The sequence below is a fragment of the Bos indicus genome, chromosome 14 (assembly GCF_029378745.1).
Source record: "Bos indicus isolate NIAB-ARS_2022 breed Sahiwal x Tharparkar chromosome 14, NIAB-ARS_B.indTharparkar_mat_pri_1.0, whole genome shotgun sequence".
Taxonomy (NCBI): Eukaryota; Metazoa; Chordata; class Mammalia; order Artiodactyla; family Bovidae; genus Bos; species Bos indicus.
This window is the reverse complement of record NC_091773.1, coordinates 30,711,860-30,737,697: the sequence shown is the minus strand read 5'-3', so window position 1 is coordinate 30,737,697 and position 25,838 is coordinate 30,711,860. Positions and strand designations below refer to the sequence as shown.

The following is a 25,838-nucleotide window of genomic DNA, read 5'->3' as shown; positions in this document are numbered from 1 at the left end:
ACTCTTTTGCTTTTTCTATGATCCAATAGATGATGGAAATTTGATCTCTGGTTCCTCTGCCTTTTCTAAATCCAGTTTAAACACTTGGAAGTTCTCATTTCCAGTACTTTTGAAGGCTGGCTTGGAGAATTTTGAGCATTACTTTACTAGCATGTGAGATGAGTGCAATTGTGCAGTAGTTTGAGCATTCTTTGGCATTGCCTTTCTTTGGGATTGGAATGAAAACTGACCTTTTCCAGTCCTGAGGCCACTGCTGAGTTTTCCAAATTTGCTGGCATATTGAGTGCAACACTTTCACAGCATCATCTTTTAGGATCTGAAATAGCTCAGCTGGTATTCCATCATGGTGAGAGATGAATATACATATCTAGATATAGAAATAGATATGTATATTCATCTCTCACAGTGTAATATAATAAGTATTCAAAAGTAAACAGGTATTGAGTGAATGAGTGAGTGGGGAAAAAAATCATTGATCATAATGATTCTAGAGCCCAAGAATAATCAAAATAGATGCTGCATGAAGAATGAAGAGAATCAAGTTAGTTCAACTTGATCAAGTTATATCAAGTTCAACTAAGAGGAAGAACCAAGAGGATCTGCTACAGGAGAAGGGAAGTTCTTACTGACCTGGAGGATCACTCTGGCATAGCCTCATCTACTCTTCTTTTCAGTGGAAGGTTTTAGAATTCAGGAAGCAAATTAGTGCTTGATAGAGATTAATTTCAATTTATTTTGTGAGCTTGAATCATCACTTTGCCTTGTAAATATTTACAATTCTTCTATTAGCTATGCACTCCCCTGACATTTAAACTTTATTCATAAGCACCTCTATTATGACCTGTAATTGCTGATAAAGATGGGTAAAAGCACCACATATTGGGGTTACCACAGATCTCTATGGAAATGACAATCTTTCCTGCCTCTTGTGAAAACACCATTTGCCTCACTTCGGTCTTGGCTGAGGCAACTCACCTCTTCAGAGGTGGAAGACAATTTCCAGAAAGTTCCAGGTGAAGTTGAATGAAACAGAAGAATCAACTGAGTCCCTGCTACCTTGGGAACCAAGATTTTGGTACCTTGTCTACAAGGAGAAATTAAGCTCATCCATGGACAAAGAGACCCAGGTGCTAACGTACAAATGATTCATTCTGATTCTGTGGTTCTCTGAGGACTTAAGAAAGAGCTCAGTCTTTGATTTCTCCTCTAGTTGGCCAACCATGTGTTAGGCTCTTGTGCCATAAACACCATGGAGACCAAGCAGCCTTCTTTTCGACCATCTTAAGTTTGTTTTTATCTAACTTCACATGAGTGAAGTTAGTACACATGTAGTAACTTCACATCAGTGTACACATCAGTGTAAATAAAAACTACCGTTTAAGTTACAGATGAGATTGTGACTACTCAAGACTTAGATTCTCTAAATTGCACAGCTGGCTCTATTTTCTAGTTTTCCATTCACTATTGTCTGTCTCCTCCTTCACCAGCTTCCTAACTCAAAAATGTTGTTGGTTCAGAGGTGCTGCTTAAATTAGGCAAGAGGGAAAAGCATGTCTGTTTAAAGCTGCAGCAAATATGAGAAAGATGGGTGAATACTTAACAATTCCGGGTGTATCCAAACTTTAAAAGATTAACTCAAGTAAGTCTTCTTCAGACAGCTTGAAAAAGGGGGAGTAAAGACTTTTAGGAAGTGGGAGAATGGGGGGAAATCTTCCTTCATCTTATGAAACCCTGTTCGGATCAAGTGACATGACCCAGTTATGGGAAAATTGGATTAAATAAGGCTTAGACTTCAAACTCCTGGGAATTATGGTGGCTGAGATGGTAAAGAATCTACCTGCAATGATCTGAGTTTGATCCCTGGGTTGGGAAGATCCCCTGGAGAAGGAAATGGCAACCCACTCCAGTATTCTTGCCTGGAGAATCCGATGGACAGAGGAGCTATAGTCCATAGGGTCGCAAAGAGTCAGACATGACTGAGTGACTAACACTTTTTTTCACTTTTTCAGACTTCAGACTCTTAAGAGTTATTACATTCCATGATACCAAAAGCAGATTTATTTCATAAGGAAGGCCCTGGATAAGACTCATGGCACAAACCTGAAACTACCACAACATTGTTAATTGGCTATACCCCCAATATAAAATAAAAAGTTCAACGTTTGAAAAAAAAAAAGACTCATAGCATAATCTCATTCCGTGATGTGGCACTTTTTACGTGGTACAGAAACTCACCTTATGCTAGATAAATGGTTTTTGAACAGTAGCACCAAATAGCAGGATAATTTCAGACTTTTAAGGATAATGAGAGTATCTGTCCATTCATAATAGTACCTGGTACATTAATTGTGCTTTTCCACAAAGGGCTCCATGCACTCTGAAAAAATGATCTCTTCACAAAATCTCAGTGAGGCAAGAGCTTTTGGTACATTGTGGATTGATGCAGTAGAAACCTTCCTCTTGTCATACTCCTTGATGTCTTTTGAGAAAGCTGGGGGCTCCAATTTATCAGGTGACTAATGAACCATGATTGTACTCATAATGCAGGAAAAACAATGATATGGGGGAAAGAGATGGTTTATTCACAGAAAAGTTCTAGGACAAAGATTTCTAAATAGACCCAGAAAGGGACTGAGAGAGATCTGTGAGGCTTCTGTCTATGATACTCTCTTAAAAATAAAGAGCTAAAGATATTGATAATTTCCCATCCAACTCTGTACCCCCTCTCTTTGAGAACATTACCACTTCTCCTTCCCATAGAATTGGATCCCACAGTCCTTGCTAAGTGGTAGTGGGGATTTGTGATTCCAGATCTCTAGTCTGAGCCAGGCATACGTGGGTGAGCATCTGATCTAGCTGAGTCCATTAGCTACTTGCTCAGGAATTGAGAATTGGGACCTAGCAAAGCTGAAAAGTGGATAAGAACCAAAATAGTTCTCCTCTTCCCACCTCTGTCTACCTTTATGGGACTATGGAAAACATTCTGTTTCCTTCTCTGAGAAGCTCTAAGTTGGTTTAAAAAGGAAGCCTTGATGGAAAACAACCTAAATATCCATTGACAGAGAAAGGATTCATTCACCGTTTGGCTATACAGCACTGTGAAAACAATGAAACTGCCTTATGAACTGATCATTTCTTAGAATGATCTCCAAGATATATTAGAAAAGAATGCAACACACAAGATAGGAATGATAGTACATCACCATTTGTATAACAAGAAAGGGAAAATTTAACATACTTAGACTATTTACATTTAATTACTAATACGTAAGTCTGTCATTTTACTAGTTGATTTCTGCTTGTTTCCTCTATTTCTCATTTCCCCATTTCCCTTTTCTTGTCTTCCTGGGCGTTATTTGAACATTTTTAAGGATTCCATCTTGATTTACTTGTAGTACTTTTTGGAGTCTATTAATTTGTCCACTCTTTTTAGTGATTGGGTATATATTTATCACAGTCTACTGATAGCAGTGTTTTACCAATTTGAGTGATGTGCAGAAGCTTTACTCCCATTTAGATCCCATTATCCTCTCCACTGTAAATGTCATTGTCTTGAATATCAAATGGTGCTAAAAGATTTTTATGGGTTTTTCAGGTAGCTCAGATGGTAAAGAATCTGGCTGCAATTCAGGAGACCTGGGTTTGATCCCTGGGTTGGGAAGATCTCCTGTAGGAGGGCATGGCAACCCACTCCAGTATTCTTGCCTGGAGAATCACATGTAGAGAGGAGCCCGACAAACTATAGTCCATGGGGTCGCAAAGAGTTGGACACAACTGAATGACTAAGCACACATAATTTTTATACCAATCATAATACATAATTTTAAAAACTTATGAGAAGGTAGTCAATTGTATTTACCCATATTTCTGTAGTCCCTGGGGTTGCAAACAGTCGGACTGAGCAACTGAACAACAACAGTATTTCCGTGTCCTTCATGTTCTTTCTTCCTTTCAGATCCAAGATTCCTTCTTTTATCATTTTTTTTCTTTTGAAGAACACCCTTTAGCCATTCTTTGAGTAGATCTGCTAGTGATTAATTGTTTTAGTTTTCCTTAATCTGAGAATGTCTTCAATTCCTGAAGTATATAATGGGAAAGACTAGAGATCTCTTCAAGAAAATTAGAGATACCAAGGGAACATTTCATGCAAAAATGGGCACAATAAAGGACAGAAATGATATGGACCTAACAGAAGCAGAAGATCTCAAAGGAGGTGGCAAGAATATACAGAAATAGCCAAAAAATATTTTCATAACCCAGATAATCACAATGGTATGATCACTCACCTAGAGCCAGACATCTTGGAATGTAAAGTCAAGTGGGCCTTAGGAAGCATCACCACAAACAAAGCCAGTGGAGGTGATGGAATTCCATTTGAGCTATTTCAAATAAAAGATGATGCTGTGAAAGTGCTGCACTCAATATGCCAGCAAATTTGGAAAACTCAGCAGTGGCCACAGGACTGGAAAAGGTCAATTTTCATTCTAATCCCAAAGAAAGGCAATGCCAAAGAATACTCAAACTACCACACAGTTGCATTCATCTCATACACTAGTAAAATAATGTCAAAATTCTCCAAGCCAGTCTTTAACAGCACATGAACCATGAACTTCCAGATGTTCAAGCTGGATTTAGAAAAGGCAGAGGAACCAGAAATCAAATTGCCAACATCCATTGGATCATAGAAAAAGCAAGAGAGTTCCAGAAAAACATCTATTTCTGCTTTACTGATTATGCCAAACAAACTGTGGAAAATTCTTCAAGAGATGGGATAGCCAGACCACCTGACCTGCCTCTTGAGAAATCTGTATGCAGGTCAGGAAGCAATAGTTAGATCTGAACATGGAACAACAGACTGGTTCCAAATAGGGAAAGGAGTACGTCAAGGCTGTATATTGCCACCCTGCTTATTTAACTTATATGCAGAGTACATCATGAGAAACGCTGGGCTGGATGAAGCACAAGCTGGAATCAAGATTCCCAGGAGAAATATCAATAATCTCAGATGTGCAGATGACACTACCCTTATGGCAGAAAGTGAAGAAGAACTAAAGACCCTCTTGATGAAAGTGAAAGAGGAGAGTGAAAAGGTTGGCTTAAAAGTCAACATTCAGAAAACTAAGATCATGGCATCTGGTCCCATCACTTCATGGCAAATCAATGGGAAAACAGTGTAAACAGTGTCAGACTTTATTTTCTTGGGCTCCAAAATCACTGCAGATGGTGATGACTGCAGCCATGAAATTAAAAGACACTTACTCCCTGGAAGAAAATCTATGACCAACCTAGACAGCATATTAAAAAGCAGAGACATTACTTTGCCAACAAAGGTCCGTCTAGTCAAGGCTATGGTTTTTCCTGTGGTCATGTATGGATGTGAGAGTTGGACTGTAAAGAATGCTGAGCACTGAAGAATTGATGCTTTTGAACTGTGGTGTTGGAGAAGACTCTTGAGAGTCCCTTGGACTGCAAGGAGATCCAACCAGCCCATCCTAAAGGAAATCAGTCCTGAATATTCATTGGAAGGATTGATGCTGAAGCTGAGACTCCAGTGCTTTGGCCACCTGATTCAAAGATCTGATTCACCAAAAAAAAAAACAAAAAAACAAAGATCTGATTCATTTGAAAAGACCCTGATGCTGGGAAAGATTGAAGGAGGGAGGAGAAGGGGACGACAGAGGATAAGATGGCTGGATGGCATCACTGACTCGATGGACATGAGTTTGAGTAAACTCTGGGAGTTGTTGATGGACAGGGAAGCCTTGAGAACCGCAGTCCATGGGGTCGCAAAGAGTTGGACACGACTGAGCGACTGAACTGACTGACTGACTGATAGTTTCACCAGACATAGAATTCACAGTTCTTTAAGCATTTGAAAACTATCGTATCACTTCTTTCTGGTCATTATTATTTCAGATGAGAAATCTGCTGTCATTTGAATTACTGTTCCCATACAGGTATTATGTCATTTCTCTGTCTGCTTTTAAGATAGTTTCTTTGTCTTTAGTTTTCAAAGGTTTAATTATGATGTATCTTGGCATGAATTTGTTTAGATTTATTCTACTTGAGATGCACTTAACCTCTTGAATTATAGGTTTGTATATTTTGCCAAATTTGGGGAATTTTCAGTCATTATTTCTTTGAATACTCATTCCGTGCCACTCTTTCTCCTCCCCTTCTAGGACACCAGTGCTGTAAAAGTTGGGTCTTTTGTTAATGGCCTCACAGTTTCCTGTGACTGTCTGTTTTCAGTTTATTTTCTTTCTGCTGTTCAGATTGCATATATTCTGTTGATCCATCCTCCATTGATTCTGTTCTCTGTTATCCCACTCTACTACTAAGCTCATCCCGTTAGTTGTATTATTTCTATGGTTTTTCAGTTCTTTAATTTCCGTTTGGTTCTTTTTTATTACTCTATTTCTTTGCTGAAATTTCTTTTTTTTTTTTTTTCACTTGGTTCAAGAGATTTGCAATTGCTTATTGAATCTTTTTTGATGGTTACTCTAGGATGCCTAGATAATTCCAATAACTGGTTCATCTCTGTGTGGGAGTAAAGTGGTTATCTTTTCTCATGCAAGTTGGGATTTCCTTCTTTCCTTGTGTACAATGAGTGATTTTAATCTAGACACTTTGGCTATTATGTTATGAGACTCTGGTTTCTATTTTTTTTTTAAATAAAACACTATAGTTAAAAAAATTTATTTATTTATTATTTTTGCCTATGCTGGGTCTTTGTTGCTGTCCGGGCTTTTTTTCTAGTTGCCGTGTGCGGGCTTCTCAGTGCTGTGGCTTCTCTTGTGGAGCACCAACTCTGCCGTAGTTGCCATGCACTGACTCAGCAGCTGTGGCTCATGGTCGTGCCCTGTGGCATGTGGGATCTTCCCACCCCAGGCATCAAACCAGAGTCCCCTGCACTGCAAGGCAGATTCTTAACCACGGGACCACCAGGGAAGCCCCTCTGGGTCCTATTTAAATGTTTTACTTGAACAGTCAGTCACTTTGTTAGAGTTTAGCTTGCAGGTCTAGCCTACTTTTGTGGTCAGTGGTTCCAATGACAGTCTAATTTTCAGACCCTAATGGTGTTGTTTTGGTCAGCTTGGTCTGTCTCCTGCCTCTGGGGACCCTACTGGTGCTCGTTGGTTCTAGATGAAGAAGTGAAAGGAGCCTCCCCAGTCTGGGTGCCTTGGTGCCTCTAGGTGGGGAAAGAGAATCTCCAGGGGCAGGGACAAAAACACTTCCTGGGCTGGGTGTTTGTTGTGGCAGAATCCCTCGGTGTTAATTTCCCCTGTAAAGTGGGGTCTCTGGTGAGAGAGGGGAGTCTCAGGCTGGGGAAAGCCCTCTGTCTGGCTGTTGTTAGGGAGACATTCACTGGGTCCCCTGGCCGTTTCTGTGGGGATTGCCTCGAGCTGCTGGCAGGGCTCCCGTTCAGTCTGGAGGATGTGTAGGACCACCTGGCTGCCTTGCATTGCTACGGCGGGTGTCGGGAAAGGCCAGGCCTGGCTTACCTTCCCTTAGATGTGGAGTCGTCAGAGGCCTTGTCACAGTGTTGTTCCTTTGCTCCTGTGGTCCCTAACTAATTTGCCTTTTCTTCTTCCTTCTACCTTTCGAAGGTTCTCTTTTTTTGTCTGAGTTATTTCCAAAGCTTTTTGTCATGTTTCACGTGAGGAACTGGGAGAGACAGGCCTATAACCATCTTGCCTAGACCAGAAGGTCTCTATATATGCTTATATAGGCATAAGATCTCTCTGTAGAAGGGTACACAAGGAATTGTTTTCCTGGGGAGGGAACCTGGGGACTATGAGGTAGGAAGGAGACTTTTCTTGCATACCTGTTTATGTGTTCTTCCCTGATGGCTCAGACAGTAAAGCATCTGCCTGCAATGTAGGGGACCTAGGTTTGATCCCTGGGTCAGGGAGATCCTCTGGAGAAGGGCATGGAAACCCACTCCTGTATTCTTGCCTAGAGAATTCTACGGACAGAGGAGCCTGATGGGCTACAGTTCATGGAGTCACAAAGAGTCTGACACGACTGAGCAACTAACACTTTCATTTTATGTGATCTCATGTTAATCAGGTGAATATATTATGTATTCAAAAACAAAATAAAATTTCTAGCTCAACCTTATTCAAGAGCACAACCAAGGATTACAACAGCGGTCAAGCGGCGTATAGATTCAACAGTTGGTAATTTTATTAAACTTCAGTGACTTTTAATTTCACTGTATTGTCACTGCTTTGATCCAGATCCCTGAATATAAGAATAATATTCTCAGTGGATTTTTCAGCCTGATCATACATTTTGAATAACTGGCAGAATACAAATGTGTAATTTAGTTAGAAGGAGAGACTTTTGGCAGCATACTAGTATCCTAATCAGCTGAAAAAATAATATTTGTATGACATTAAAACAAAATTAATAGGAAGACACTGATTACATGAAGAGACTTTAGGTTGTAATGATTAAACTTGCAAACTACTCAGCATAATTAGTGCCTTAATTAGGATATGACCTGAAATTTCAGTTTACAAAATAAAGGCAATTAAAAGTCACATTTGTAAAGTGGGCTCTAGAACTTACAGTTAGACATCACTTTTTTTCTCATTTTGGGAAGCATCTTTGTAGGTATTATGCTTATTGTGCATTTGCTTTGATTCCTAGTCTCACCCCCAGCACAATGTCTCAGCCCAGAGCCTTAAAAGTCAAGTTTAATGACCTTTCACCAAGGACATCTACGCACAGGAAGCCGAACAGCTTCTAGCCACACTCCAGGGTAACTCTAGGGTGCAATGAAACAGCAAAGACTTTTCTAGCACATTAAGTTAAGTAAACTAGAAGTTTGATATTGACTTTGATCGAAATATACCATTTCACAGAACTATTTGGGTCCAAATGGCAGTTTTCACAGCTGTCATTTATTTTTCAACATGTGCTTCTTGAAGGCATTTCAGGGCCCAGAGCTTACCACATGGTGAAGGTTCTAATCCAAAGTCAAAGAATTTTCCATCAGTAGATAAAAATGGAGAAGTCAATAAATTTTGGTGGGCTAGTGATTTAGGAAAAAAATAATTTGGAATCCTACCTTCATTTCTCATGTCAAAATAAACTCCAAATGGATCAAAGATTGAATATAAAAGCAAAATTATAAATGTACTATAAGAAGATAATGGTTAAATATTTTTATAATATTATAATCAAGAGAGGCTTTTTAATCACAACAGATTAAGCAAAAGCCATAAAGGAAATGACTAACAAATTTGCCTACTTAAAGATTTTAAACTTCCATACAGCAAAAAAAAAAAAAAGTTTTCCTAATTCAAGACCAAATCAAGAAGTAACTGATTAAAATCTGAAACTTTCATTTGTCTTTTGATTCATTTTTCTTCTAAAGGCACAGTTTTATTTTTCAGTAAGTTAGGAAATAATTGGAAATATGCATTACCATTTATGTACAAGGATATTAACTATAGGGTAAAGTAAAAGAATTTACATGTTGAAAAATAGCTCGTGGGACTTCTCCAGTGGTCCAGTGGCTGTCTGCACTCCCAGTGCAGGGAGCCCAGGTTCGATCCCTGGTCAGGGAACTAGATCCCACATGCCACAACTAAGACCCATTGCAGCCAAATAAGTAAGTTAAAATGTTTTTTTAATGGCTTACCTTAAATTAATTAAGTTACAGAATAGCCTAGGTTACAGGCATTAAAAATCATAATATTAAATGGCACCTGTATTCACGATAGATCCTCTTTAAAAAGAAAGCTAATTAGTTGGTGGGAATATCAATTGGTATAGCCACTGTGAAAAACAGTATGGAGATTTCTTAGAAAACTAAAAATAGAAACACCATATGACCCTGTAATTTCACTCCTAGGTATATATCCGAAAAAAAGCAATATTTCTGATTCAAAAAGATACTTGCGCCCGGTATAGGGGTGGGAGAGTGGGAGGTGCAAACCACTGAATGTAAGTTAGGCTCAAGGATGTGTTGTACAACACAGGGAATAGCACCAATATTAGTAAGTGTAAATGGAAAGTAACCTTTAAAAACTGTATAAAAATAAAAAATTAAATAAAACAGAGAAAAAAATTATGTTTTCCTAAAATATAAAAGGCATGGATCTGGAAAAAAATTGAAGAATGAAAAAATACAATAAACTAGTGACTATAACACAAAAGAAGCAGACTCAGATATAGAGAACAAACTGGTGGTTATCAGAGGCTGAGATGGGGACAATGTAGGGGTTGTATTATCTAGATATTTTTTTAAAGACTGGAAGAAAAATTTCAGTGATTGTCAGTAGAGGTAAAATTATGGATAAATGTTATTATCTTCATTTTTAGTAATTTCCAAATTTTGCAAAATAATTATACTTAATCCTTTTTTAAATTCCTTGATGCTTTTAAGAAAAAGTTATTTCAGTTTTTCCCAAAAAGAGCTAAGTTGGAACTAGATCAGATATGAAAGATCAAAATGGAAGACTTGAAAAGCATAGCACAATACAGCAATTGCAAGAAACCCCCCTTTATTTTTTAAAACCCTCTGCCATATTTGGTGGTGCTATCATGTCAGTTAACCACAATTCCTGGTCATTTGCAGTGTCTGTCTGTCTGCCTGTCTCTCTAACAACATAGGCCTAGAACCCAAGACTACCTTTCCAGCATAAAAGGTATGCTGGAAAGGTATTCTTTCATAAAACCAGCGTCATGCTTTCTGTTCCCAGCTGCTCAGCTGTAGAATAGGGAATGCAACAAGAGTTCCAAAGCTCTGATTAGCAGGCCTCAGCAGGAAGCTTATGTCTGAGCCTCGCCAATTACAACATAGCTATCACTAGTAGTACAAGGAATGCCATCATTGAACTTCCTCTGTACCTGTAGGTCTTCTTAATTTCCTCATTTGATGCTCCCTTATGCAGACCAAGAATTTCATACAGAGCTTTTCCAGAGGTTGACATTGTCCGCTGTCGTTGGTTAGGTATGTTACATGCCATTTTCTCAAACTGCAAAACCAAAGAGGGAGATGGCTGTGAAGGTTATGCATGCCAGATCTCTGAAGGGAAGATAGTTTGTTTCTGAGTGTTTGTAAAATGTTGACCTGAAGTACATCTTTGTGTCAGCTGCAAAAGGAGGGGAGAAAAGGATTAGGAAAGCCAACACTAGAGCTCCAGGTCAGGGTCCTAAGAGCTACACGCAGTCATGCAAATGGAATATGGCTTTGTCCACATGGCTAAATAGAAGCAAGATGTTATCTAAATAGCCAGCTAACTTACAGTTGTTAAAAACTGATCCTCTCAGGTCAGGCATATGTAGATTTTTTTCTGTCAGGATTTTTTTGGTTAGAATTTGTCCTTTTTAAAATATCTTTTCCAAATGTAGCCAACAACGGAAATAATCATCTATTTTACTTTGACTCTATTGGCATAGCCATTGTTAAAGTATGAGTTCTTATAGACAAACAAAAAACTAAAACCCAACATTTTGTAAGTATCAAAAACAAAACAGAACACAACGTTCCTAGTCTCATCTGAGAGCCTGGTTAGACCATCTCTGCAGCTATGGGGTACCGACTCCCCCCACAGTGCTCATGAGCTCTATATCCAAGATAGCTCCTCTCACTGTGGTCTATACAGAAGGGGTTGTGCTGCCCCATGTCCCATGGAGCTGCCTTTTGCTGTTTTCTGGCTGTGGGGGGAAGCACGGAGAAGCAAACACACTGGGGCATTCCTGCATCCATCATGTAGTCTTGCCAAGCCTAATGTCTTCACTCGGAATACAAGGATAATAAAGCCCACATCATAAGGGTATCTTAAGGATTTAGAAATAATGCAGATAATGTACCAAGGACATATTGACTTTAAAGAACTATTTCTATTAGCGGAGGCACAGTGTACAATTCAGAGTGTGCACGGCATTCTGCCTATAGGTCTGAATATAGGCCTTGCCATGACCAGCTACATGACTATCCCTATCTATAAATTGGAGACCAAAAAAGTACTTAAATTTATAGAGCTGTCATAAGAATTAAATGAGTTAATATATTTAAAAGATACCAATGTTCATAGCAACATTATTCATAAAAGTCAGATAAATGAAAATGTGATATATATATACAATGCAATATTATTTGGTTATAAAAAGAAATAAAATTCTGACATATGCTATAATAAAATGAACCTTGAAAACATTAAGTGAAATAAGCCAGTCACAAAAGGACAAACATTGTATATGATTCCTCTTATATGAGTACCTAGAACAGGCGATGGTGATGGTTAAATATCACAGAGATTTTACTTCGTGTCATTGAATTGTGCACTTTAAAACAAAATAGTAAACTTTGTTATATTTCATCACAAAAACAAAACAAGATAAAAAACAAAACTACTTAGATTGCAAGCTCCTCTGACCAGAAGTTCCTTGAAAATTATCGTCTGTCTTCCAGCTTTGGGCTTTGTGCATCAGGTGCTGTAAGAGTGAATAAATGTGGATGAATGAACGTGCCAGGGCTCAGGAGATGGTGTCAGGGCTGGGGAGACTCTCATGTTCCACACAAGGAGCCCCTGTGACAAGAGTGAAGCTGCAGACCCAAATGGCATATCCCAGGGACGGGTGGGCTTGGTTGAAGCCAACCTTCAAGCTCTGCTCCCACCAGACTAGACTGAACCAACACAGATAAGAACAGAGCCTTCTGGATGTGCCTGGTGGGTTCCAGTGGTCTTAGAGGCCCTTGAGATTCCAGCATGGCACAGCGAGCACTTGTGGTCCTAAGTAATTCAATTAAGAACAGAGTGAAGAACTTTGAAATGTTTTTGTGAGCATCTAGCTCCTTGAGAGGAGAAAAGGAAGCTGGTGCTGAAGAAAGTCAGACCTCAGTCAAAAATCCTGTAGACCCCAAGGCACTGCGGCACGAACTGACTTAACAAGGACAGCACCCCGAGGACAAAGCCTTGTCTGGCGGCATGACTATGTTGTCTCCTTTCGGTTAGCTAGCCATGCAAGTCGCGCTTCCAGAGGCCAGAGAGGCCCTAGTCCCTAGTGTCTGGTACACACCAGGACAAGAGGAGGAATTCTCATTCTGCCTGCCACTAAACAAAATCTGGTCTTCCCAGGTGGCACGGGTGGTAAAGAATCCACCCACCACTGCAGGAGAGGCAGGTTTGATCCCCGGATCAGGAAGATTCCCTGGAGGAGGAAATGGCAACCCACTCCAGTATTCTTGTCTAGAGAATTCTGTGGACAGAGGAGCCTGGCAGGCTACAGTCCAAGGGTTCTCAAAGAATCAGACATGACTGAGCACACCCACACAAACAAAATCTAGCAGATATTCAAACTGACTGGCAGCCACGCAGTAAATCATAGCACATATTCTAGTTACTGCTCCACCTTACCTTTCTCACCTTCCATCACAATTTCCCTAGCAGATAAATAATTCAGGACTGGGGGCTGGGTCATTCACCCCTGTGTTCCAGGTCTGCAGCTCAGCCCTCTCTTGGAACCACAGCCCAGCTGAGTATTCACAATTGAAGGAAAAATTGCCTGACACCTTCCCTACTTCCTTTCCTGTCCCCTCTTTCCTGCTGCCACCTCACATATAAACTCAGAACACTGAAACTCTGCCCTACACTTCACCTAAGGGCTCCCAGAAATGAAGACAACTGGCAGACTACTTGCCATGAATGAATGGGATTTGGAAAGTAGAGATTTCTGTGTGACTTGGTGGGCAAGGAATAAACCACAGTAATTATACTTGTCTCTGAGATTGTAAGGTCTCAGTGGGTAGCAAGATTCCTAAGTCACTAAGACTATGATTCAAATCCTAAGACCATAGAGTATGGAGTTATAGGTGATCTAAGCCAACTTGGATGATCTTAGATGGTCATCTAATGCAAGAGATGCAAGTTTGATCTCTGTGTCAGGAAGATCCCCTGGGAGGAGGAAATAGCAACCCACTCCAGTATTCTTGCCTGGAGAATCCCCATGGACAGAGCAGCCTGGTGGGCAACAGTCCATGGGGTCACAGAGTTGGACATGACTGAGCGACTGAGCACAACACAGGACAGGCCAACTTAACAAAGGCCTGCTGGGGCCTTCTGACCAGAGATCATTGTAGTCGACTAGACCAGGAGTAGGTACCTTACCCAAACCAAGTCAGAGTCCTTCCCTAAGTTTCTTTATTTTTTTGGATGTAGAACAATCTCTCATGGTAAAAACCTGTCAAATGTAAATTTTTGGTATTGTTGGCTGGCCTGAAAGGAGAGAGATTGAAACAGACCTGTAGATTGAAACAGACCTGCAGAGGACGAGCAGTGGCAAGAGACGGAGACAGAACCTAGATGGGGTTCGGGTACACTTGCAAGTCCTTGTCTCCCACAGTTTGTCAATTAATTCTTCCTTGGATTGAGCCAGCGAAATTCCTCCCTATACACAAATTTATATACATTGTTTTCTTTTGAATATATTTTCGCTAGATTACTGGTCAACCAACATTGCTTAGTGTCATGTACCTCAATTAAAAGATCAAGCTATTTCCTTTTAGACAACATCTAAGAAAAGATAGTTGGTCAATAGTTGGTCAGAGTTGTTAGTAGTTGGCTTATTCTACAAACGGAAACATAAAGGAACACAAAGACCGCAAGTTTGCTTTTTTGTGTGTCAAGCAACAACCTGTTATTTTTCTGTGCCTTTGGTGAGCTAGAAACCAGACTCTTCATATATTATTAATGTAGATAACATTTAGTGTCAAATTCAGTAGAGCCATACATTGAAACCCTCACTTGTTTCAATTTGTGGAAATAAAGACATTATGCTAAGAACCTACTAACTATAGGGCAATAGTCCAAATATCTGCTAAAAACTCTCCTTAAACTTAAATAATGGAGCTATACCCTTGTTTAATGCCTTATATAAAATATACTTTTTATGAGTTCTTTCTCATAGCCTTTTGAATGCTCATATTCCTATGCAAAATTCAAGTCTTTATTCATAGTTTCTCATCTATACCACCCAATGAAGAAAAAATTGTTATGCAAAGTTATTAAGTAATTTAATTTTGATCGTGATAGGTACATGATGCTTAGTCTTCTGAACTTAAATTACTTTCTAGCTGCATTTGTGTTAGTCGCTCAGTCGTGTCTGACTCTTCCAAGGACTGTAGTCCGCCAGGCTCTTCTGTCCATGGAATTCTCCAGGCAAGAATACTGGAGTGGGTTGCCATTCCCTTCTCCAGGGGATCTTCCCACCCAGGGGGTTGAACCTGGGTCTCCTGCATTGCAGCCAGATTCTTTACCATCTGAGTCACCTAGCTGCATTACAATCCATGAATATCATAATTTCTTAAAGCACTGACCACTGAACAGTCACTACCAAACCACATTCACCTGTCTCTTGATAAAGATACAATTGAAAGAAGGCTCAGTGCTCCAGTGGTGACAAACATCCAATTCAAAATAAGCACATATTTTAAAGGTACTAACTCGAGGAGTCCTACAAATGCTGTGCTAAAATTTTCATGTTGACATGAAATGTTTCCTTCAGAATAAAAGAAGTTTCACCTCTATCTACTATGTGAATTCTGAAAATGGAAAAAAAAGAAATCAGACTCTTCCTTTCTTGGCAGGGTCCCTTCACTGCTGAGAAAGTAAAATATGAGCAGAGGAGATTAGATCATTAAACAGTAAAAACACTTTTGATGGCTGTGATTGAAGAAACCAACACGTTTTACCATTTTTTATTACATCTGTAAACTCTCTATAGAAATCTATTTACTGGAGCAAGATCTTATTCAGAGAGCATTGTATCTTAAAGCTAAACACACATCCAAAATGCTAAGCCTATATTTTAAAGTATTAAGTCTCCCTAGAGTGATTACAATTTGTTATTGAAAAATAATTACCTCTTGACTGTACTGGTACTTATATAAACAGCATCCTGAAGACAAGACAACTTGGAATGTCACAAATAATCCCCAGTACCTGTTCGTATAACTCCGATCCTGTGTTTTCAAACAGGAACCACTTGCTGTTTTCAACTGGTCTGGAAATAGGTGTGCAAAGAGATAAAGAAAGGCAGCAACAAAAGGAACTATTTCATACCTGTTCCACTCTTTCAGAGTAAATGGCTGCCTCTTTCCATTGTTTCCACACGAGCTTAAGCGAATCAATGGCGTCGAGTTACTTTTGATTTGCTACTCTATTAGCCAATAGATTATCCCTCTGGAAAACACAACAAAGAGAAAATAAAATATGCATGAACTTGAAGGTTGCCATTACAAGGCATATCCAGTGATACCAAAATACATGCTATATCTGTGTATCTAATCGGATCATTGGTCAGCTGGTGCTGGGCTCAACCAAATGCTGGTATGAAACTGCCTCCAGGTTTCCACCAGAACTTTCAATCAAGAAAATGGGCTATCCCCTGACATGCAAACTGGGTTCTTTTAATTTTTTTTATTGAGATATAGTTGACATATTTAATTCATTTTGGGTGTACAATGTAATGAATCAATATTTGTATATATTGCTAAGAGATCACCAAGTCTAATTAACATCCATCACCATACATAGTTACAAATTTTTTTTCTTGTGATGAAAACTTTTAAAATCTTCTCTCTTAGCAACTTTCAATAGGCAATACAGTATTATTAACTATAGTCACCATGCTGTACATCTTTATCACTCATGTTTATTTTGTAGCTAGAATTTTGTACCTTTTGACCACCTTCAACTGTCACCACCGCTACATTACCCATCCCCCCACGGCCCCCACTTTGCTTAAGGCAGCCACTAACCTGATCTCTATATCTGTGAGCTCAGGTTATTTTCAAGTTCCACATGTAAGTGAGATTACATGGTATTTGTCTCAATTATTTCACATAGCATGATACCCTCAAGATCCATCCATTGTCACAAATGGCAGGATTTCCTTTTTTTATGATTAAGTGCTATCTACCATATTTTCTTTATCCACTGATACACACTTAGGTTGTCTCCATATCTTGGCTATTGTAAATAATGCCGCTATGAACATGGAGGTGCAGGTGTCTTTTTGAGTTAATGCTTTTATTTTCTTCAGATAAATACCCAGAAGTGAAACTGCTGAATCACGTGGTAGTTTTTTAAATTTTCTGAGGTACTGTTTCCCGTAGGCGCTGCACCAGTTTGCATTCTTATCAACAGTGCACCAAGGGCTCCCTTTTCTCCACATTTTCATCAACATTCGTTACAGACATTTTGATGATAGCCAGTTTGACAGGGGTGAGGTGACAGCTTACCGTGGTTGTGACTCGCATTTCCCTGATGATTAGTTATGCTGCACACCTTTTCGTGTACCACCTGTGTGCCTTCTTTGAAAAAATACCTGTTCAGATCTTCTACCCACTTTTAATTGGATTGCTTGCTTGCTGTTTTGCTGTTGATTTGTATGAATTCTTTATATATTCTAGATATTAACCCATTGTCAACTATATGATTTGCAAATACTTTCTCCCATTTGGTAGGTTGCTTTTTCATTTTGTTGATGGTGTCCTTTGCTGCGTAGAACATTTTTAGCTTGATGTATTCTCACTTGCTTGTTTTTGTTTTAGTCTTTGCTTTTGATATCAAATCCAAAATATTGTCACCCACACCAATGTCAAAAGGTACTTCCAAACCTACATTTTCTTCTAAGAGTTTGGTTGTTTCAGGTCTTACATTCAGCTTTTTAATCCATTTTGAGTTGATTTTTTGCATATGGTGTAATATAGTGATCCAGTTTCATTCTTTTGCATGTGGCTGTCCGGTTTTCCCAACACCATTTATTGAAGAAACTGTCCTTTCCCCAGTGTATATTCTTAGCTCCTTTGTCATAGATTAATTGACCATATGAGCCTGGCTTTATTTCTGGGCTCTGTATTCTATCCCACTTATCTGTATGTCTGTTTTTATGCCAGTACCATACTATTTTGATTACTATAGCATTATAATATAGTTTGAAATCAGGGAGTGTGATACCTGCAGCTTGGTGGTTCTTTCTGAAGGTTGCTTTGGATATTCAGGGTCAAGTTGAGTTCTTTTAAATTTTACTTTCCTTTGGTCTAAGGCTAATACTAATCAATTGCTTTAAAATTACTGGAAGGACCATATAACATTAGTAAGGGGAAAACTACAATTTTTCACTACATTAATTCAACAATTTTCATATCTGAACATTTTGCTCTAATCTTAGTTAATAGGCATTGAGGTGACTGAAGTGGTTTTAAGAATTAGAGACTTCTTGTTAAAACTCTTATGTAACATAAAAAGATCCCATGAGAGAATAGTTCCCTGTGATTTTGAGTAAGGTCATAAAGATTGAAAAAGGGTTAAATGAGACAGGTGTTACTCTTAAATTTTGCAAAATGGGATCTTGCTCCTGAAGTTGACAGTAGAGTTTAAGTTTGCTTCTTAGCATGACACACAACAAATTCTAGTGCTATTTTGTGCAAATAGTTCAGAGCGCTCTCGCTTCTAGATAGCATTGTTTATTTTTTTTTTTCAGATACAATGGTTATTTCTCATAGATCCTGATTTCCAGCCAGAGTTTAGGAAGCAGCCCATCATCATGCAAAGAAATGGGGTAAGGATGTGGGGGAGGGGCGGTGTGGAACTAAAGACATTTAGAAATAAATACCGAAGTTCCAGCATCACTTCAGCTTAAGAACAATGTCCTTAAAAAAAAAATGAAGTGTAGTTAATTTACAGTATTGCATTAGTTTCAAGTGTATAGCATAGTGATTCTGCTATATATGTGTGTGTGGATATTGAGATATATATGTATATATATGTGGGAAGCCCATATAGATATACATATGTACATATGTATCCTTCTTCAGATTCTTTTCCATTATAGGTTATTAGAAGATACTGAGTATAATTCCCTGTGTTATAATGTAGGTTCTTGTTGTCTATTTTTTATATATTAGTGTATACACATTAATCCCAAACTCCTAATTTATCTCTCTCTCACACACCCCACTCTTCCCTGTGGGTAATTATACATTTGTTTTCTATGGGAGTCTATTTCTGTTTCATAAGTGAGTTTGTATCACTTTTTTAGATTACACATTTAAATGATGTCATATGATATTTGTCTTTTGCTGTCTGACTTACTTCACTTAATATGATAATCTCTAAATCCATCTATGTTGCTGCAAATGATATTACTTCATTCCTTTTTTATGGCTGAGATATTCATATGTATATATATGATATGTCACGTCTTTATCTATTCATCTGTCAGTGGACATTTAGGTTGCTTCCATGTCTTGGCTGTTGTAAATAGTGCTGCTATGAACTTTGGGGTGCTTGTATCTTTTTCAGTTAGAATTTTCTCTGGATATATGCCCAGGAGTGGGATTACAGGATCATATGGTAACTCTATTTTTATTTTTTTAAGGAACCTCCTTACTGTTCTCCATACTGGCTGTACCAATTTACATTCCCACCAACAATGTAGAAAGGTTCCCTTTTCTCCACACCCTCTCCAGCATTTATTATTTGGAGACTTTTTAATGATGGCCATTCTGACTGCTTTGAGGTGATACTTCATTGTAGCTTTAATTTGGATTTCTCTAGTAATTAGCAATATTGAACATCTTTTCAGACTCCTGTTATCATCTGAATGTCTTCTTTGGAGAAATGTCTATTTAGGTCTTCTGCCCATTTTTTGATTGGGTTGTTTGTTTTTTGACATTAAGCTGTATGAGCTTTGTGTATATTTTGGAAATTAAGCCCTTGTCAGTAGCATTGTTTGTAAACATTTTCTCCCAGTCTATAGATTGCCTTTTTTCTTTTGCTTATGGTTTCCTTTGCTGTCCAGAAACTTTTAAGTTTAATTACAAGGACAAAAGCTCTAAGTTGATCATTTTTTAAGTGTTGCAAAACTCTTAGGTGAAGTAGAACTGTACTGTTTTTCAGAGAGAAAACATAGTTTCTTATTCATCTAGTCATTCACCATTTGGTTACCTACTAGATCCCATCATTGCTTAAATGCTAGAAATACCCTGGTAAACAAAAATACAGACTCTGGGTTTGTGGTTTACAGAGTTGCAACCTACTAACAGAGATAGATATTATTCAAATGATTGCTCAAATAAATATAAGAATTTGGAGAGGTGTTACAAGACCATGTAAATGTTAAGACCATACAAAGGAAGATCAGGAAAAGCTTCCCTGAACTAAAATAGCCAAGCAGATATCTGAAAAGAACCAAATGACTGGGTTTGTGTACTTCTCAAGTATACTTGAGAAGCAAATATACTCTAGGCAGGAGGAAGAGCATATTCAATGGGCCTAGGCACGTAAATTGAAGAAGTAAAACATTCATCCTGAGGTGCGCTCTAACACATAGAACGTCCGCACATGCCTATATATGTATGGCTTCTGATATATAATCTGAAGATATAGCAGGAAATTCTGCTTAAACAAGTGAGGCTTTCTAGAAATGGTGACGTTTAAATGATGTTTGTTAAAGGACATAACTCATGGGAAGAACATCAATAACTCCTTGATGCAAAATGCACTAAATGTACTGTAAAAGCAGTATAATCATTGAAGTTTGAAGAGGAGAATTTAGAAAATATTCCAAGATGAAGCAATGTGGCCTTTCTGTAAGTTAAAAAATTGGAGAGAGAAGTCTATGTGTGTGTGTTTGTATTGGGGGATGGGACACTACATACTAATTTTCCCTGTGTATTCTATTTATGGGCTTCCGAGGAGGCGCTAGTGCAGGAGACGAAAGAGATGTGGGTTCAATCCCTGGGTGGGGAAGATCCCCTGGAGGAGGGCATGGCAACCCACTCCAGAATTCTTGCCTGGAGAATCCCATGGACAGAGGAGCCTGGCAGTATACAGTCCATGGGGTCACAAAGCGTGGGCCACAACTGAAGCAACTTAGCCCTCGTAGATGCGCATTCTGTTTATGGGGTCTTCACTATTCCCTTAGGAGCTCCTGGAGGCCTTTTATATACCTCTCTCAATTGCCACATAGGGTTAGGGCTATTATAATAAATGGCTAGTATCAATACATCAGCACAGAATCTGCAACAGGTACTAGATGAATTTTAATATTCAAACAAAACAACCTAAGAATCATAAATATTAGGGTACATAGTGTTTAATGTAAGCTACGTACATCAGCAGATGCAAACATGACTCTTTTTGAACATGTGATGTACAAGGGCACGTAGTTCCAACAAATAGTGTTAGTTGCTCAGTCATGTCTGACTCTTTGTGACTCCATAGACTGTAGCCCGCCAGCTCCTCTGTCCATGGAATTCTCCAGGCAAGAATACTGGAGTGGGTTGCCATTTCCTTCTCCAGGAGATCTTCCCTACCCAGGGATCAAACCCAGGTCTCCTGCATTGCAGGCGGATTCTTTACCATCTGAGCCACCAGGGAAGGCCTATTCTAAAATAAATCTGAAGAACCCAATGCAATGAACAAAGGCATTATATTATTGCTATCTCTGTTACTATTATTACCCCACTACATTGTTGTTGTTATTATTGCTATTATATGGAATTCAGGTCACTTTTCAAAGGGACGAGTTATCTGGGTAAAATTCATTCTGTTAAGTGAATTTAGAAAGGGAAAAGATACAATATTCCTTTGACTGTGTAAAATTAAGAGGTTATTGGCTACCAGTCCAGCAGCGCCTCAAACAAAATTACAGAACAATTCTGGCATTTCGGTAAAACCAAATGTTCATGTTTCAGAATGCAAATTGGTTAATTCCTATTACATTTCATAATTTTTCAAAGTTAAAAAATGTCCCTTTTAAAAAGAGGTTACAAAGAGGGTGGAAATTTTAAAGTGCCTAAATCTATAAATATGAAGAAAGCATAGAATCATAGAAGGCTAAGGGGGATGGTAACCACAAATCAAAAACCTACAACAGATATACAATTAAAGAGAAAGGAAAACAAGCACATCACCAAAAAAAAAATTATTAAACCACAAGGAAAGAAACTAAATGAAAAAAATAACAGAGAACTACAAAAACAACCAGAAAGAAATATCAAAATGGCAATAAGTACACACCTAGCTATAACAATTCTGAATGTCAATGGACTAGATGTTTTAATAAGATAATACAGGGTGGCTGTTTAGAAAAAAAGAAAAAGCCAGGATCTGTCTTATCAGAGACTCACTTCAGAAATAAAAACACACAGAGATTGAAAATGAGAGGATGGGAAAAGATATTTCAATATTTAATAAATGGATATTTAAACAATGGAAATGGCAAGAAACTGGGGATAGCAATACTCATAGCATAAAAAAACAGACTTTAAAACAAAGTCTAACAAAAGATAAAGAAGAGCATTATATAATGATAAGGGATCAATATAAGAAAAGAATATAGCACTTATCAATACATATGTACCTAATATAGAAACACCTTAATGTATAAAGCAAATATTAATAGACATAAAGGGAGAAACTAACAAAACCACAATAGTAATAGAGGACTTTAACACCCCATTTGCATCAATGGACAGATTATCCAGACAGAAAATCAATAAGGAAATGGTGGTCTTAAATGATATTAGACTAACTAGATTTAATAGATATCTACAAGGCATTCCATCTAAAAACAGAATATACATTTTTTTCAAGTACATGTGGAACATTCTCTATGATTGGTCACATACTAGGCCACCAAATAAGTCTCAACAAATATTAAAGGATAGAAATTATAAGAAGCATTTTTTCTGATAACAGTAGTATGAAACTTGAAATCAATTGCAGAAAGAAAACCAGGGTGAAAATGGAGACTAAACAACATGCTACCATAAAAACAATGAGTCAATGAAGAAATTACAGAGGAAATAAATCAGAAAATACCTCCAGACAAATGAAAATGGAAGCACAACTTCCCAAACCTATGGAATGCAGCAAAATGCAGTTCTAAGAAGGAAGTTTATAGTGATAGTCCTTGCCTATCTCAAGGACAAGAAACATTTCAAATAAACAACCTAACTTAATATCTAAAGGAATTAGAAAAAGAAAAACAAAGTCAGCAGAAGGAAGGAAATAATAAAGATCAGAGAGAAAATAAAGTAGATACCAAAATAAAAGAAAGTATCTGTGAAACCAACAGTAGTCTTTTTTAAAAGACAAATAAAATTGATAAACTTTTAGCCAGGCTTATAAAAAAGAAACAGGACCCGAATAAACAAAATAAGAAATGATAGAGGAAAACATAACAACCAATAATATAACAAGGATACAAAATATCATAGAACACTATGAACAGTGAGTCCAATACATTGGATAACCTAGAAGAAATGGGCAAATTTCTAGAAACATACAACTCTCTAAGACTGAATCAGAAAGAAATAGACAATCTGAACAGACTGATCACTGGTAGTGAAATTGAATTTATAATTTAAAAACTCCCAGGAAACAAAAGTCCAGGACCAGACAGCTTCACGGGGGAATTTTACAAAACATATAAAGAAGAGCTAATACCTGTCCTGCTCAAATTATTCTAAAGAAATAAAAAAGAAGAGAAGAAAGCACTCCCAAATTCATTCTACTATTACCCTGATCCCAAAACCAGACAAAGACACTACAAAAAAGGAAATTAAAGCCAGTATCTCTGATGAATATAGATGCAAAAATCCTCAACAAAATATTAATAAGTTGAATTCAACAGTATGTTAAAAGAATCATACTTATACACCATGATCAAGTGGGATTTATTCCAGGGATACAAGGATGGTCCAGTATTTGCAGATCAAACAGTGTGATACACCACATTAAGACCTGGCTAATAGAAATTACATAATCATCTCAATAGATGCAGAAAAAGCATTTGACAAAATTCAACATCCATTCATGATAAAAATTCTCATCAAAGTTGTGGGTATAGACGAAGATATCCAGTTCCATCACTTTATGGCAAATAGATGAGGAAACAATGGAAACAGACACAGATTTTATTTTCTTGGCTCCAAAATCACTGCAGATGGTGACTGCAGCCATGAAATTAAAAGACATTTGCTCCTTGGAAGAAAGGCTATGACCAACCTAGACAGCGTATTAAAAAGCAGAGGCATCACTTTGCCAGCAAAAGTCCGTATAGTCAAAGCTATGGTTTTTCCTGTAGTCAGGTAAGGATGTGAGCGTTGGACTATAAAGAAGGCTGAGCACCAAAGAATTGATGCTTTCAAATTGTAGTGCTGGATAAGACTCTTGAGAGTCCCTTGGAAAGCATGGAGATTAAACCAGTCAATCCTAAAGTAAATCAACCCTGAATACTCATTGGAAGGACTGATGCTGAAGCTGAAGCTCCAATACTTTGGCCACCTGATGGAAAGAGCTGATTCACTGGAAAAGACTCTGATGCCAGGAAAGATTGAGGACAAGAGGAGAAGGGGGTGGCAGAGGATGAGATAGTTAGATAGCATCACTGACTCAATGACTTTGAGCAAACTCCAGGAGATAATGAAGGACAGCAAAGCCTGGCATGCTGCAGTTCATGGGGTCCAAAGAGTTGGACGTGACTTAGTGACTGAACAACAAAACTTCAAACAGAATAAAGAGCATTTACATAAAAAAGACCAATAACGCAATTAGCATCATACTCACTGTGAACATTTGACAGCCTTTCCTCTAGAGTCAGGAACAAGACAAGGAAGCCTACTATCACCATTTCTATTTAACATAGTATTGGAAATGCTAGCCACAGCAATCAGACAAGGAAAAGAAATTAAAGGCATCCAGATTGGAAGAGGACTAAATCTGTGACTATTTGCAGATTCTATGGTACTATTTCTAGAAAACCCTAAAGTCTCCAACAACAACAACAACAAAAACTGTTGAAACTAAATAACTTTGTAAATTTACAGGATACAAGATTGATATATAGAAATCTATTCCTTTTTGAAATAGTAATAATGAACTATCAGAAAGACAAATTAAAAAAAAATCCGTTTTAAAATCACATCATAAAGACTAAAATATGTACGAATAAACTTAACCAAGGAGATGAAAGATCTATATTCTGAAAACTGTAAAATATTAATAAAGGAAATTGAAGATGATACAAAGAAAATGGAAAGATATTCCATGTTCTTGGATTGGAAGAATTAATATTGTTAAAATGGGCATACCACCTAAAGCAATCTACAGATGAAATGTACTCTCTATCAAAATACCCATGACATTTTTCACAGAAGTTGAACAAGTAATTCTAAGATTTACATGAAACTACAAATGACACTGAATTGCCAAAGCAATCTTTAGAAAAAAGGGCACAGCTGGAGGTATCAAGCTCCCTTTCTTCAGGCTATACTCTGAAACTACAGTAAGCAAAACAGCATGGTACTGGCACAAAAACAGATATATTGATCAATGGGACAGAATAGAGAGCCCAGAAATTAACCCACAAGCTTATGGTCATTTAATCTACAACAAAGGAGGCAAGAATATACAAAGGAGAAAAGACAGTCTCTTCAGTAAGTGGTGCTGGAAAAACTGTACAACTACATGTAAAAGAATGAAATTAGAACATTCTCTAACACTGTACACAAAAATAAACTCAAAATGGACTAAAGACCTAAATGTAAGACCAAATACTAGAAAACTCCTAAAGGAAAACATAGGCAGAACATTTTTTGACATAAATAGCAGCAATATCTTTTTGGATCTGCCTCTTAAGGCAAAACAAACAGAAGCAAAAATAAACAAATGGAACATAATTAAACTTAAAAAAGTTTGCACAGCAAAGGAAACCATTGACAAATGAAAAGACTACCTATGGAATGGGAGAAAATATTTCTAAATGGTGTGACTGACAAGAAGTTAATATCCAAAATATATATA

The 25,838-nt window shown here is 37.9% G+C and overlaps 1 protein-coding gene across 3 annotated transcripts in view; it reads right to left on the bottom strand.

The window, feature by feature from the left end:
- The window catches only part of DNAJC5B (DnaJ heat shock protein family (Hsp40) member C5 beta), a 93,996-nt gene that overhangs the window by 44,873 nt on the left and 23,285 nt on the right, over positions 1 to 25,838 (bottom strand). For all 3 annotated transcript variants that reach the window (XM_070802609.1, XM_019973507.2, XM_070802608.1), the window contains 2 exons: positions 16,083 to 16,202; positions 10,867 to 10,994 (listed from right to left, as the gene is read on the bottom strand). In XM_070802609.1, coding sequence (XP_070658710.1) covers positions 10,867 to 10,985 — 119 coding nt within the window. In that variant the 5' untranslated portion in view covers positions 10,986 to 10,994; positions 16,083 to 16,202. The remainder of the gene's footprint in view (positions 1 to 10,866; positions 10,995 to 16,082; positions 16,203 to 25,838) is intronic.